Here is a 13762-nt window from a genome sequence, read left to right on the forward strand (position 1 = left end):
AGGATGTGCACGACTCAAAGTAGACAGAAGAGTTACGTTGACGTGAGGCGTAGGAACCTGGAATTCAAGGTAGGCGACACGGGATTCTTGAAATTGGTTCCGATGAAAGGTGTCCTAAGATTTGGATGAAAGGAAAAATTGAACCCATGTTTCATGGGACCCTTCGACATACTACATCAAATCAGACAGTAGCGTACATACTAGTTCTACCACCGTCCATCTCTATGATGCATGACAAACTCCACGTGTCCATACTCCGAAAGAACCTGACGGACCCGATGCATATGATAAATTACGAATCTCTACAAATAGACGAGAGAGATTAATAAAGATTTTAACCGTGATGTGAAGGTTCTACGTTCTAAATAAATATACAAAGTAAAACCTCAATTTCTAGGAAATTTTTTACTTTGGGCTGAATTTGAATTGGACTCAGGTAGGTCTTTGGGCCTTCGGCCCATGGTTAAAATTTCATGGTTTACCGTGATACAACGAATCAACCCAAATTTATTTTTAAAATAAAAAAAATACTTTTATTTTCGATAAAATTATATAGATATATTTATTTTATTTTTATTTAATTTGGAAAATAATTTTTTATAATATATTCTAAAAATAAATAAATAGATAAAAGTTAGTTAACGGCTAGTTAACCGCTAGTAGATATTGTCTTCATGAGGTTTTTGAAACAGTGTTAGATAAAAGTTTTCATACCATAATGTTTCGTTTTCCTCTACAACCGACGTGAGATCTCACATTTTGAAGAAAATGACTCGTGTCACGTGCTTGTTGGTAGGTTTTAGAAACCAAAAAGTGAAGAGAAGATGAGAGAGCAACCGAACAAAACGAGTTCAAATCACATAATTCGAGAGTTAAATTTTTATATTTGAAAATTTCGGGGACGAAAATTTTCATTCGAGGGTTTAGTTTTTGGGTTATTTGTAAAAAATAGCCCCTAAATCTTTACATATATTTAAAAGTATGAACAAAATTAAATGTAAAAATTACGATTATACCCTCACTCATAAATATCGATTGAAAAGCGACCAAAATTGATTTTTCAGTTGGGATTGCTTGAAATTCATCCATTTTAGCCGAAAATCATTGGAATCAACCGAGATTCAATCATATATATATATATTTATTTATTTATTTATTTGGTAAGGTTGAATTTTCATTAAATTGAAATTTTTGATTGGTTCGTGGGTTGACTTTTTTTTGTCAGGTCAACCAAACTAACCTAAAAATACCATACTTTTAAGATTGTTATGAAAATTAAGACTAATAAGGGTTGATATTAATAATACGTTGTGACTTGTGAATATTTGATATTTACATTTTATAAGATTTAATTATTAATATAACATATATACAACTAAACTCAACTCAAACTGTTTGGGTTGAGTCGGGTCTCGGATTGTGAACTCTATTCGAGCTGTTCGAGTCATTAAACCATTTGGGTTGTTTGATATTTTATTTTTTAATGTCCACTAGACCATATATTAAAAAAAATAACAAATTTTATTTATATTTCCATAAAAATTCATAAATAACATTTTAATAAATTTAGTAAATATAAAATTTGTTGATTGAAAAAAATTAATGGTGTAAAATATTAATACGAAACAAAATAAACATTTAATTAATTTATTATCTTTTATCCATACCAAATAAGTCAACGGATAAACGATAACTACTTTCACTCGCGTTGACTTCCGAAATCCTCGGTCAAGATTTTAAAATCTCAACCGAACCGGACCGGAATTTGAACCCGAAATGGAAACCCGAACCGGAAACCCAAATAAATAAAAAAAAAAACCCTTATTTTTCTTTCTCAATAAAGGTAAACTTCTTCCCTCCCTTTGGGATTCGTTTGGAGGCGCCACAAACCCTTCGTCTTCTTCACCTTTCTCTGTAATTCCATCCCAAAAACCTCCAATAATTCTCCATCCATGGCTGCCGATCCCGCTCAGCTTCATCAACTCGCCGTACTTCTGGGTTCCGATCGAACCCACTTCGAAACCCTAATTTCCCATCTCATGTCCGCTTCCAATGACCAGCGTTCACAAGCCGAGTCCCTCTTCAACCTCTGCAAACAAACCCACCCAGATGCGCTTGCTCTCAAACTCGCCGATCTTTTTCACCCTTCTGCTCACCCTGAGGCGCGCACCATGTCTGCCATTCTCCTCCGTCGTCAACTCATTCGCGATGATTCTTATCTCTGGCCTCGTCTTTCCCCTTCCACTCAATCTACGCTTAAATCTGTATTGCTTTCTTCACTTCAGACGGAGGAATCTAAATCTATTTCCAAGAAGTTGTGTGATACTATTGCAGAGCTTGCTTCTGGGATTTTGCCCGAAGGGGGATGGAATGAATTGATGCCGTTTATTTTTCAGTGTGTTACTTCTGATAATTCTAAGTTGCAGGAATCTGCGTTGTTGATTTTTGCGCAGTTGGCTCAGTATATTGGAGAAACCCTAGTTCCGCATTTGGATACGCTTCACTCTGTGTTTTCGCAGTGTTTGGGTTCGTCTAAGACTGGCGATGTGAGGATTGCGGCTTTGGGTGCTGCGATCAATTTTATTCAATGTTTATCCAGTGCTTCTGATAGGGACAAGTTTCAGAATCTATTACCCTTGATGATGCAGACATTGACTGAGGCTTTGAATTCAGGCCAAGAAGCCACTGCCAAAGACGCGCTTGAGTTGTTGATTGAATTGGCAGGGACTGAGCCCAGATTCTTGAGGAGGCAATTGGTTGATGTGGTTGGTTCCATGTTGCAGATTGCTGAGGCGGATTCCCTTGAAGAATCCACTAGACATTTAGCAATTGAGTTCGTCATAACGCTTGCTGAGGCTCGAGAGCGAGCTCCTGGAATGATGAGGAAGTTGCCGCAGTTTATAAGTAGATTGTTTGGGATACTCATGAATATGTTGTTGGATATCGAGGACGATCCTGCTTGGCATACTGCAGATACCGAGGACGAGGATGCGGGCGAGACTGATAATTATGGGTTCGGGCAAGAGTGTTTGGATAGACTTTCTATTTCATTGGGTGGAAATTCTATTGTTCCTGTTGCCTCTGATCTGTTTCCAGTCTTCCTGGCTGCACCTGAATGGCAGAAGCACCATGCTGCACTTATTGCAATGTCACAAATTGCAGAGGGTTGCTCAAAGGTTTTAGCCCTTGCTTTGAATTTTCATCTTTTCCTTTGCTTTACCTTTTAAATTTCCTGAAGTTTGCATTTATTATACTAGCTTTATTTCATTGTTATATGTTAAAGGCATTGTGGATCAATTCAGTTTCTAACACATGAGGACTATATGTTATATTATTGTATCTATCTAGCATCATCTGGGCTATTATTTGTTGTTGATTCCTTACAATCTGGTGATCTTAGAGCTTTGTTTGTTTGTCTTTCTACTAGGTGCATTGGTTCGTCATTCTAACCACATAGTTCTCTCTATTTGTGCAGGTAATGATAAAGAATCTCGAGCAAGTACTCTCTATGGTTTTGAATTCATTCCAACATCCGCATCCACGTGTACGATGGGCAGCCATTAATGCGATTGGCCAGTTGTCTACTGATCTTGGCCCAGATTTGCAGGCTAAATTTCACCATCTAGTTGTGCCTGCTCTAGCGGGAGCTATGGATGATTTTCAAAATCCACGAGTACAGGTTTGTATACTCTATCCTTATGAAATTGCTGCAGCCGGTTAGTCATTTGTTCTACAAATGTTTTATCTTTTGTTGTTCTATGTGGTCAGATAACATTTTCTTATGTTGACACTTGTCACCACTAGATGATAAGCTACATTCCGTTTTTTGTTTTTTTTTTATGAAGTCGATTGGCAAATTGATCTTTTTAACCAGGTTAAGCGATGGATATATGCGATGTTTTGTTCCTATGGCTGTTTCGTTTTACTTGAATAAGCAGTCCCTCAATGGGATTTTTCTTGCTTTTTTCTTTTGAAAACAGTGCACAGTATTTTACTTTTCCTCTTTGAGGTAACATTGCTCTGTTTGTCTCTCTTTAATCTTACAGGCACATGCTGCCTCAGCAGTCCTCAATTTCAGTGAAAATTGCACCCCAGATATTTTGACGCCTTACTTAGATGGAATAGTGAGCAAACTCCTTGTACTACTGCAGGTATTCTACTAATGGAGGGAGCTTACCTTCAATTTATAAGATCAACATTTCACTACTTGTTACTTCAAATAAATCATTTGATTGAAATTTCCTTTTCCTGCTTCTGAGGAATGTTATTTGTTTGTTTTTGAGGTATAATGGTGATGCATCTCAACTTCTTTCTTTAAAAAATATTTTTATGTGTAGTTGTATTTGTTGCAAATATGGTGTGATTTTAGTATTTCATTTATTCTTTTGTTAATGTGCCAATCATTTGTCTGCATCTCAGAATGGAAAGCAGATGGTTCAGGAGGGTGCGTTGACAGCTCTTGCATCTGTTGCTGATTCTTCTCAGGTTTGTTTACTCTTAAATCTTTTTTAAATATTTATCGTTCTTTTGTTGTGGGTATGTCAAGCTTTATTTTTTGCATGGACAGGAGCACTTCCAGAAGTATTATGATGCTGTAATGCCTTATTTAAAAGCTATTCTTGTAAATGCAAGTGATAAATCCAATCGTATGCTTCGTGCCAAATCCATGGAGTGTATCAGTTTGGTTGGCATGGCTGTTGGAAAAGACAAGTTTAAGGATGATGCCAAGCAGGTTATTTTCGATAATATTTATCCGTTGTTTGCTTACTCTATTTAGCCTTGTGTTATCTTAAGTGAATTTTGTTATCGTGAATGTTGTTGTTGTGTCTTTTAAATCAAATGGCTGTTCCAATCAATGTTTCTGCATACACTAGTAGTTTCCATTCTTGGTCTCCATAGTGGACTTGAACATTTTATCATCTATGCCATTTTGAAGGTCATGGATGTTTTGTTGTCACTACAAGGGTCTCCAATGGAAGCAGACGATCCTACAACCAGCTACATGTTGCAAGTAAACCTTTTATCTCTAATTCGATTTGTTGTATGAATTTGGTTTAAATTTATTGGTCCAAAAAGAAGAAAAATAATTGCTTATCTCTTTTGCAGGCATGGGCTAGACTCTGCAAATGCTTGGGACAGGATTTTCTTCCTTACATGAGTGTTGTGATGCCACCTTTGCTTCAATCTGCTCAACTGAAGCCTGATGTGACGATCACATCTGCTGATTCAGATGCTGATATTGATGACGATGATGATAGGTTCGGTTTTTAACTTTTTGTTTAGGTTTTAATAGGAATGAAATCAATTTAAATTCTAGTGAGTGTACCCTGCAGTATTCATCCATGTTTTAGGTTCCTTTTTTCTCTAAAAAAATGGAATACATCCAAGACATTGTGGAAGCATACTTGTTATCTTATGTTAACTAGCATGTTTAATGTAATGTCATATTTTGTGCTACTTTTCTTTTGGGTGTGTTCAAATTTTCACCAGTTTTCAGTTAGTTCTTTGATCAAGGTGTTTTTTTATAAAAAAAAAATAAAAGTTTATTGTCTTATTTCAGCATTGAAACAATAACTCTCGGTGACAAAAGGATTGGCATCAAGACTAGTGTTTTGGAGGAAAAAGCCACTGCTTGCAACATGCTATGTTGCTATGCTGATGAACTAAAAGAAGGATTTTTTGTCTGGATTGATCAGGTTGCTTTAATGAATTACACTTTCGATCTTCTAATGTAGCCTGTTGTTTACTGCTGTACTAATGATTCTTCTATATTACATAGGTTGCTCCCACTCTAGTTCCACTCCTTAAATTTTATTTCCATGAAGAAGTTAGAAGGGCCGCTGTTTCAGGTAGGTAGTTTGTTATTTTTCTTCTATATGCGTTTGTTCTACTTCAAATTCATTGGAAAAGTTTTATTTAAATTACCTTCTTTACACTTGTTGATTATTATTTAAAAAGCTATGCCGGAGCTCCTGCGATCAGCAAAATTGGCTGTTGAGAAAGGGCAATCTCAAGGTCGTGATGAATCCTACGTAAAGCAGCTGTCAGATTATATTGTACCAGCTTTGGTGGAGGCATTACACAAGGTTCTTATTGATTAGATTTGTTCCTGCAGGGATAGATCTTTATACTTTCAAATTGAAATCCACCTTTTGTTATTTAGTGCTCTTATGTACTCGAGAGCGAGGAATGCTAAGTTATGATGTTTTTTCTTTTCTGCAAATGGTTTACAGGAGCCTGAGGTGGAGATATGTGCCAGTATGTTGGATGCATTGAATGAATGCATACAGGTTAGTATGATGAAGTTGAGATGTATATCTTCATCGCTAAACAAATATAGTTGTCAAATATATTGTGTAGAAGTTAAATGAAGTTTGCAGTAATGATAATTTGAGTCAATGATCAATCTTTCTATATCTGTTACGAATCTAGTTTGGTGCTTCTGCAGCCTTATTCTTTTCCCTCCTCTAGCCTAGGAATTCGAGTTGTTCGCTAAGAAAATTAATACTTTAGGAACTCCAATATCAGTCATTGAGTCTAAAAAACTAACAAAATCCATAAACCTTTACAGTTCATAGCCACCCCATACATATGTGATATGTAACTCCAATTTGATTACAACGCTTATGCATACCCATTAAATAGTGTTCTATTTTCCCAATTCTCATTGAGAAAGGAAATGCTAATTGGTATCCTAAGAATTCAATTTAACTGTACCATGTTGAGTTTTTCCTTCTTTCTTTCATTGGTCTTGTTTCTTTTCTTCATTTATTTCTTTTCTCCTTTCTGCCTTTTCTGGTGGTAGTTGGAGGGATTTGGATGATACGCAGCTGAAGTTAGCTTGTTTCCCCCCGAAGTACGAATCATATGCATTGCTGAACTAAATATAACTTTTTATTCTGTTAGATCTCTGGACCACTTCTTGATGAAAGCCAAGTAAGGTGCATCGTGGATGAGATTAAACATGTCATCACTGCTAGTTCATCAAGAAAGCATGAAAGAATGGAGCGAACAAAAGCAGAAGATTTTGATGCAGATGAGAGAGAATTGCTGGACGAAGAAAATGAGCAAGAGGAAGAAGTTTTCGATCAGGTAACTCATCGTGATGGATATGCCATCTTATGCTACTTGGTAGTTTTTTGAGGTCTATTTAAGGATCAGTTTGAGAATAAGGTCGTATACCTTATTTTTGTATTTTGATCAGGTTGGTGATTGTTTGGGAACTTTGATCAAGACTTTCAAGGCCTCATTCTTGCCTATGTTTGATGAGCTCTCATCTTATTTGACACCTATGTGGGTAAGTTTCTTGAAGACTTTCATCTTTCTATAACGTTTCATAATTTTGATTAAAAAATAGCCACCATTCTGAATGTACACGAGTTTTTCATTCTCTACGATTTCTGTTCAATGACTTCTGTTTTAATATATTACAAAGGTGTCAAGTTGTGGGCACAAAGTAGTCAATCACTTCACTTGATAAAAATGACATATAATTTGTTTTTAAGTTGACGATTCCAAAATATGTTATATATCAGGTGAGGCTTCTCGCATTTATTCCGTCAATTTCTTCATTCACTGTTTATAGCTAGAACTCAAAAGTGAATGATGTGTTCTTTTGATTTGCAACTCGTACATATTGGGTAGTGGAAATAAATTTATTTTTTGTGTATCTGAAAGTACTTGACCCCTAATATTCAAGATATTCGGTGTGCAGGGTAAGGATAGAACAGCAGAGGAGAGGAGGATAGCAATATGTATTTTTGATGATCTTGTTGAGCATTGCCGTGAAGCGGCCCTCAGGTAATCATTTCGTCGTAATTTACTCTCTATGAGCATTTTATCTTAATTTTTCAAATGTGAATCAGGTATTATGATACCTACCTTCCTTTCTTGTTGGAGGCTTGCAATGATGAGAATCCTGATGTCCGTCAGGTTCGTTCTGCCTTTGAATGGTTGTAAGAGATGATTTTCTTATTACCTGACAAGCTTTATCTAATTCAGCCAGTACTCTATTTACAGGCCGCTGTTTATGGTATCGGTGTCTGTGCCGAGTTTGGTGGATCTGTATTCAAACCACTCGTTCAAGGTTGGATTCATTACATCCTTCGTTTTTTGAGTTGTCGAGTTCCCTTCATTATAAATGGTCGTTGAATTTGTTGTCTTCTCTTTCTTTTGTGCAGAGGCCCTTTCTAGGTTGGATGTTGTGATACGGCACCCTAATGCACAACATTCTGAAAACATCATGGCATATGACAATGCTGTTTCAGCTCTTGGAAAGATATGTCAGTTCCACAGAGATAGTATAAATGGATCTCAGGTTTGTGTCTGTCTTCTGCAGCATCTCTTTCATAGTTTTTAAACTAAATTCATTCATATTCATTTCAAATGAACTCGCTCTTTCTTTTTATTTAGCGTAAATGTTAAGATAATGATTTTATGATGGTGTTTTTGAGTTTATATTCGTGCATTTCTGTGAAATATGCAAAACACCATAATCTGGACTATCTGTCTAGGTTGTAACTCGAAAGAACACGTTTATATTTACCCCAAACTCTGTGAAGCTATCCAATGAATCGATTTCTCGACCGAAATACCTCAAGCTTAGGATTTTCGTTGTGTTCTCGTTTGTCATAAAACATGCCAAGTTCGTAACTCGTATTCTATTTATTGCATCAATGGATCCCGTTCTGAACTACATCGCTTTTACGGTATTTGTACAAGGAGTTTGTACACTTATTTCTGTGTCTTATTTGGCAGTTGGTTCCTGCTTGGCTAGGCTGCTTGCCTATCAAGGGTGATTTAATTGAGGCAAAGATGGTGCACGATCAGCTCTGTTCAATGGTTGAAAGGTAGAAGTCTTGCTTCCACAAGACATTGTAGTATTCAATTTTATTCGCCTAATTCATTGCTGCTGATGTTTTCCTCCATTTAATTAACAGGTCCGATAAAGAACTCTTGGGTCCCAACAATCAATATCTTCCCAAAATCGTTTCGATTTTTGCTGAGGTATGTATATATGTATGCTATATCTTAAAATATGGTGAAAGCAATCGCCTGAGTACACGAATGTTTTGTATGCTTTGATTTCTCAATTCTTGGGATGCTGTTGATCTAGGTCCTATGTGCGGGTAAGGATCTTGCGACGGAGCAAACTGCGAGTAGAATGGTAAACCTTTTGAGGCAGCTTCAGCAAACTCTACCACCGTCCACGCTAGCATCGACCTGGTCGTCTTTGCAACCACAACAGCAGCTTGCACTTCAGTCAATCCTCTCATCCTAGTGTAATTTGGATTGGCAAGACAGGTCATTCTTTGTTCCAGATTGTGTCGAATCCTGAGTTGGTTGGTTACATACATCTCTTGAATTGGGTTGGCTGTGTGTGTTTTCTGGTATTTTTGGAAGCATTTTACCCCCAACAATGTCATCCCTTTTTGCATTGCTCAAGCACAGTGGTGGTCATCCCTTGAAGAAAGCTGCTGCTGCTCCTGCACTGGCGTCGAGTGTTTTTATCGTCCCGTCATTTATTTAATATTTATTTTTTGTGCGCTTGTTTAAAGCATCGATTTTGCACGGTCTGTGAAGGCTACTACGTTATAGAGTTGATATATAGTTTGTGTATAGTACGAAATTATTGGTGAACCAGTTCCTACTCTTGAGGAAAAGAGTGAAGCAGCAAGCTAAAACAATGTCGAGTGGTTACTTATTATTGAGGCTTTGAAGTTTTGGAGAAGAGTGAGGTCGAAGCGTCGTGTCATTGAGATCCAAAAATTTAAGAAATTATTCTTTGTTTGCCATAATATGTCTTGGTTTTTGTACCTAAATTTTTTATATCAATTGCTTATTAGGTTATTATTATGTGTCTCGTAGATACGTACCCGGAATAAGGGGTAGAATCTCTATTTAAACGAAGAATGGAGAGTGGAGACCCGCTCACAATGGGGTATGGAATCCGAAAAATCGTGAATAGGGACGGGGACTTGCCCATGAGAAAGGAAGGTATTGATGCTACACTGTGTAGCAGTACACTTGGAGTGCGTTAAGGTAGGAACTAGATCACAAACATATTAATGCTTCATTTAGTTTGGAATGACTCACTCTGGTTCAACCTTCCCTATCTTATGCCGGCTAAGAACAAGATCAACGCCTGTCTAAAAACACATTTTAGAACTTCATAATATTAAGCAGGATTGACTTATTTCTTTTTCGGGGTCAATTTCGGCTACTTCCTTCATACTCATACTATGATTTTACTAATCTCTCACTTTTGATATCACATCAACTACTTAATATACGTGCATATGGGACCCGCCTTGTCCCATGAATATCGAACATCTGACTCAAAATTAAATTAATTCAAATGGCGAGCCGAAGGTTCCAAAATTATCTATTTAACGACTCCTTTAATTATAAATAAATTTCAAATATTTATGTTAAATAAAGTTGAAGATAGGCATATTGTAATATCATACAGTTAGGAGACAACAACCAAATCCTTTTTTAATTACAAAAATTAATTTTTAATTTTTTTTTTACCTCATTTTTAAAAAATTTACTAGAAAACTAATTTATAGTCTTAAGTTCAATCCCTTAACCGTTGACCGCTCTACCACTGAGCTACTGAGGAACAATAGTAAATTAGGTTTGAGAGGATTTAATTCTCGTTCTTAACCCACAACCAATATGAGCTCGAGGTTTCCTTCGAAACTCCTGGAACTTCTTCGTAGTGGTTCCGTTCCATGCCTCATTTCATAGAGAACCTCAAAGTGGCTCTATTTCATTATATTCCATTCATTTAATATCATTTAATATTTTTGTGGTATCATTGAGATAAGAGATGTCGTTTCTAGTCTATATGTTTATACTTCTATATTCGTTTGGCTCTATTTCTAGTCTGATCCGACAAATTAATTGAATTAATACGATAATAATAATAAAAAGAGAGTAGTACACTTGAAATGTAACTTTAACTAAAGTATAACACATTAGTCTTTTAATGAAACGATTCGATAAACGACCAATTCAAGCATAGTTCAGTAGATAAAATTATTATAGACAAAAATTAATAGTTTGACCTCTTATCCCATCAATGTTAAACTCGAAAAGAAATTTATAATAAATGGTTAAATTTGTAATTTCATAAATATTGTGACATCGAGTAAAAGAGGAGTACATAAATGAATTGATACCACATCCGAATGAGAGCAGTCTTGAGGATAACATAACTAAGAAAAGCTTAAAAAGAAAATGAAAGTTACTACTTATACCAACAAAGTGCACGTTTCTTTTCGGTCGCTCAATCATAGGAACTTCATAGTTAAACTTACTTTACTTCAACGGATTCGAGCCACCATTTTCTTTATCCTTATTCTCATTATTAATTTTAATTTAATTTAATTTAATTTAATTTTATTTTATAGAGATATTTTGAATTTTCATTCTTAGGCCTCCAAATGGCAGCATTTTGTGCATCCATGACTTTCTCTCTCTAATGCTTGACTTGGTTTCAGGTCAAGAGAGAGAGAAACTGTGTAATTACTTCTTGCCCCTTGTATTTCTTGGTCAATCTTTGACTCTCCGACCATAAAAGTCATTTGGTGTTTACATCAAAATTATTTTGGAGAATACATGAGTTGAGTTGTATGCAAAATTCTAGAGTTGTCCAAGGGCGAAATGGGAAATCCTAAATTTCGTCCCGTCTTTCTATTTCAATTTTTATTCCTTCGATTTATATATATATATACATACGTGCGTGTGTCATACCGTCTTTGGCCCAATTTAAGTAACGAGAATAAATCTCTTCCCATCTCTCACTATTCTACGTTTAAATGAGAATTTTCACCCGTTTAGGGCGAGTCTTCAGTGGACATAAACTATTAGCATTCTCATCAATCATTTGACCAATTTTTATAGGTTGAATGAATATTTTTACATCAACCTGAGTTATATTTTGAACATAGTCAATGGTCGAAATCATATTATTTAACAGTCAGTTTAAAATTTAGAACAAAGCACAACTTTTAGACTAAGTATTTAACTGAAAAATCTATTTAAAAACTTAAACCAAACGTCAAAATGATTTATTACCGAACACTTTAAAGTAGTATTCATAACTAAAACGTAAAAAGTTTTTACCAGCTCGGTATAAAATACCTTCGAGAAGCCTTAGTCGGCAATTTGATTTTCCCCTTGCAAAAAAAAAAAAAAAAAAAAAAAAAAACATCTTTTTAAAATTCAAAGTCTAATTTTGAATTCCAAAAAAAAAAAAATTAAAAGTCAAATCTTTTAATTTCCATTTCACATAAATCCCAATTTCCCAATTTTCCATCAAACAAATATTCTTCTTCTTCAATGGAAATTAACTCCCAGTCGCCGGAGACCCACGGCGGAGCCGCTGTACCAGTGGTCAAAACAAGCAAATTCAAAGGCAAAACCAGAGGGAACAACGGCAACAAGTTCGTCGGAGTCCGGCAGCGGCCGTCGGGCAGATGGGTGGCGGAAATCAAAGACACGACAAGAAAAATCCGAATGTGGTTAGGAACATTCGAGACTGCCGAGGAAGCCGCTCGTGCCTACGATGAAGCCGCCTGTCTTCTCCGAGGTTCGAACACAAGAACTAATTTCTTCATCCCACAAATCCCCACTAATTCCCCAATCGCCTCTCGAATCCGCACCCTTTTAAACAGCAAAAAGCCCCTCGAAAATCCCCCCGCCGCCGCCGCCGCCGCCTCCGCCGCCGTCCCTGCTCCAACAATTCAGGACGGTCGGATGTTCGACGGAGATTATAAACCAGTAATTACGAATTGTTCGGAGAAAACAGAGATGGGTTCGTGTTGTTCTTCGGATTCTTGTCGATTTGTTGATGGGTTTTGGAATTCAGAGGATTTGGAGCTTTGTGATTTTGAGAGGATGAAAGTTGAGAGGCAAATTTCAGGTTGTTTGTATGCTATGAATGGAGTTCATGAGTATATTGAGGCTGTTCATGAGGCCCCTGAATCCATTTGGGATCTTACTCCGCTTTGTTCGGTTAATTTGTAGAACAATCCGAAAGGGTACACACGAGTTGGGTTGGATTGGGTTGGGTCGGTGATCGAGCGATTTGAATAGAGTTTACGACCCGACCCACCTTCTATTTTCTGGATTGAGTTGAATTGGGTTGTTGAGTTGTTTTTTTTTTATCCAATTTTGTATAGGGATTACGAATATGATCAGGGGCAACCCATGTTAATGGAAGAATAAACGGGTTTGGGCTCTCTGTTAGTTGTATGTAACGTTTCATGTTTAGGATTCATATTTTCAATATCGCTTACGATATGGTCATGTTACAAATGGATGCATCTCCTTAACTTCACCTCGTTTTGGTTAGGGCCTTGTTTTAATCTGTTGAAGGACCATAGAAGTTCGGGGGATGCAATTCGAGATGGTGAGATAGCTTCTACACTTTGGTTTTGGAATGTTCTTGAGAAAATAGACAAGTTTTTCCTCTTCCTCTTATGATATTTTAGCAGTGGCGTGTTTATCCGGGGTTGTTGAAGTTTCCATTACATATGGGTTGGGAAGTCTCTTAAACGAATTACTTGATTATTGATTCTTATTCAACGAGTTGTTCCCTCGATTGTACGTAAATTGGAGATGTTTAACAGGTGGAGCGAGATAGGGTCTTTCCGTCTTCGGCTCATATTTCAATCCCAATTCTCGCACATTATTTTTCTAGAAATTGAGACGGGAATTTTCCACAAAAAGATTCACAAATTACTTGTATACA

The 13762-nt window shown here is 36.5% G+C and overlaps 2 protein-coding genes across 2 annotated transcripts; both read left to right on the plus strand.

The window, feature by feature from the left end:
* The first annotated feature begins 1845 nt into the window (after positions 1–1845).
* LOC111803651 (uncharacterized) lies at positions 1846–9797 on the plus strand. The gene is made up of 20 exons (XM_023688161.2): positions 1846–3176; positions 3476–3679; positions 4047–4151; positions 4420–4485; positions 4568–4732; positions 4937–5011; positions 5107–5258; positions 5561–5696; positions 5780–5849; positions 5959–6086; positions 6234–6290; positions 6907–7092; positions 7205–7297; positions 7715–7800; positions 7866–7932; positions 8020–8086; positions 8181–8317; positions 8758–8849; positions 8940–9006; positions 9116–9797. The coding sequence occupies exons 1-20, from the start codon at positions 1953–1955 to the stop codon at positions 9278–9280; spliced, it is 3342 nt and encodes a 1113-aa protein (XP_023543929.2). The 5' UTR covers positions 1846–1952; the 3' UTR covers positions 9281–9797.
* A 2551-nt stretch (positions 9798–12348) lies between these two features.
* Positions 12349–13346, plus strand: LOC111804462 (ethylene-responsive transcription factor ERN1-like). The gene has a single exon (XM_023689269.2). It carries the CDS (start codon positions 12349–12351, stop codon positions 13033–13035), a length of 687 nt encoding a protein of 228 aa, XP_023545037.2. The 3' UTR covers positions 13036–13346.
* The last annotated feature ends 416 nt before the right edge of the window (positions 13347–13762 follow it).

The sequence above is a fragment of the Cucurbita pepo genome, chromosome 10 (genome assembly GCF_057944985.1).
Source record: "Cucurbita pepo subsp. pepo isolate OVF chromosome 10, ASM5794498v1, whole genome shotgun sequence".
In the NCBI taxonomy this organism is placed as follows: domain Eukaryota; kingdom Viridiplantae; phylum Streptophyta; class Magnoliopsida; order Cucurbitales; family Cucurbitaceae; genus Cucurbita; species Cucurbita pepo.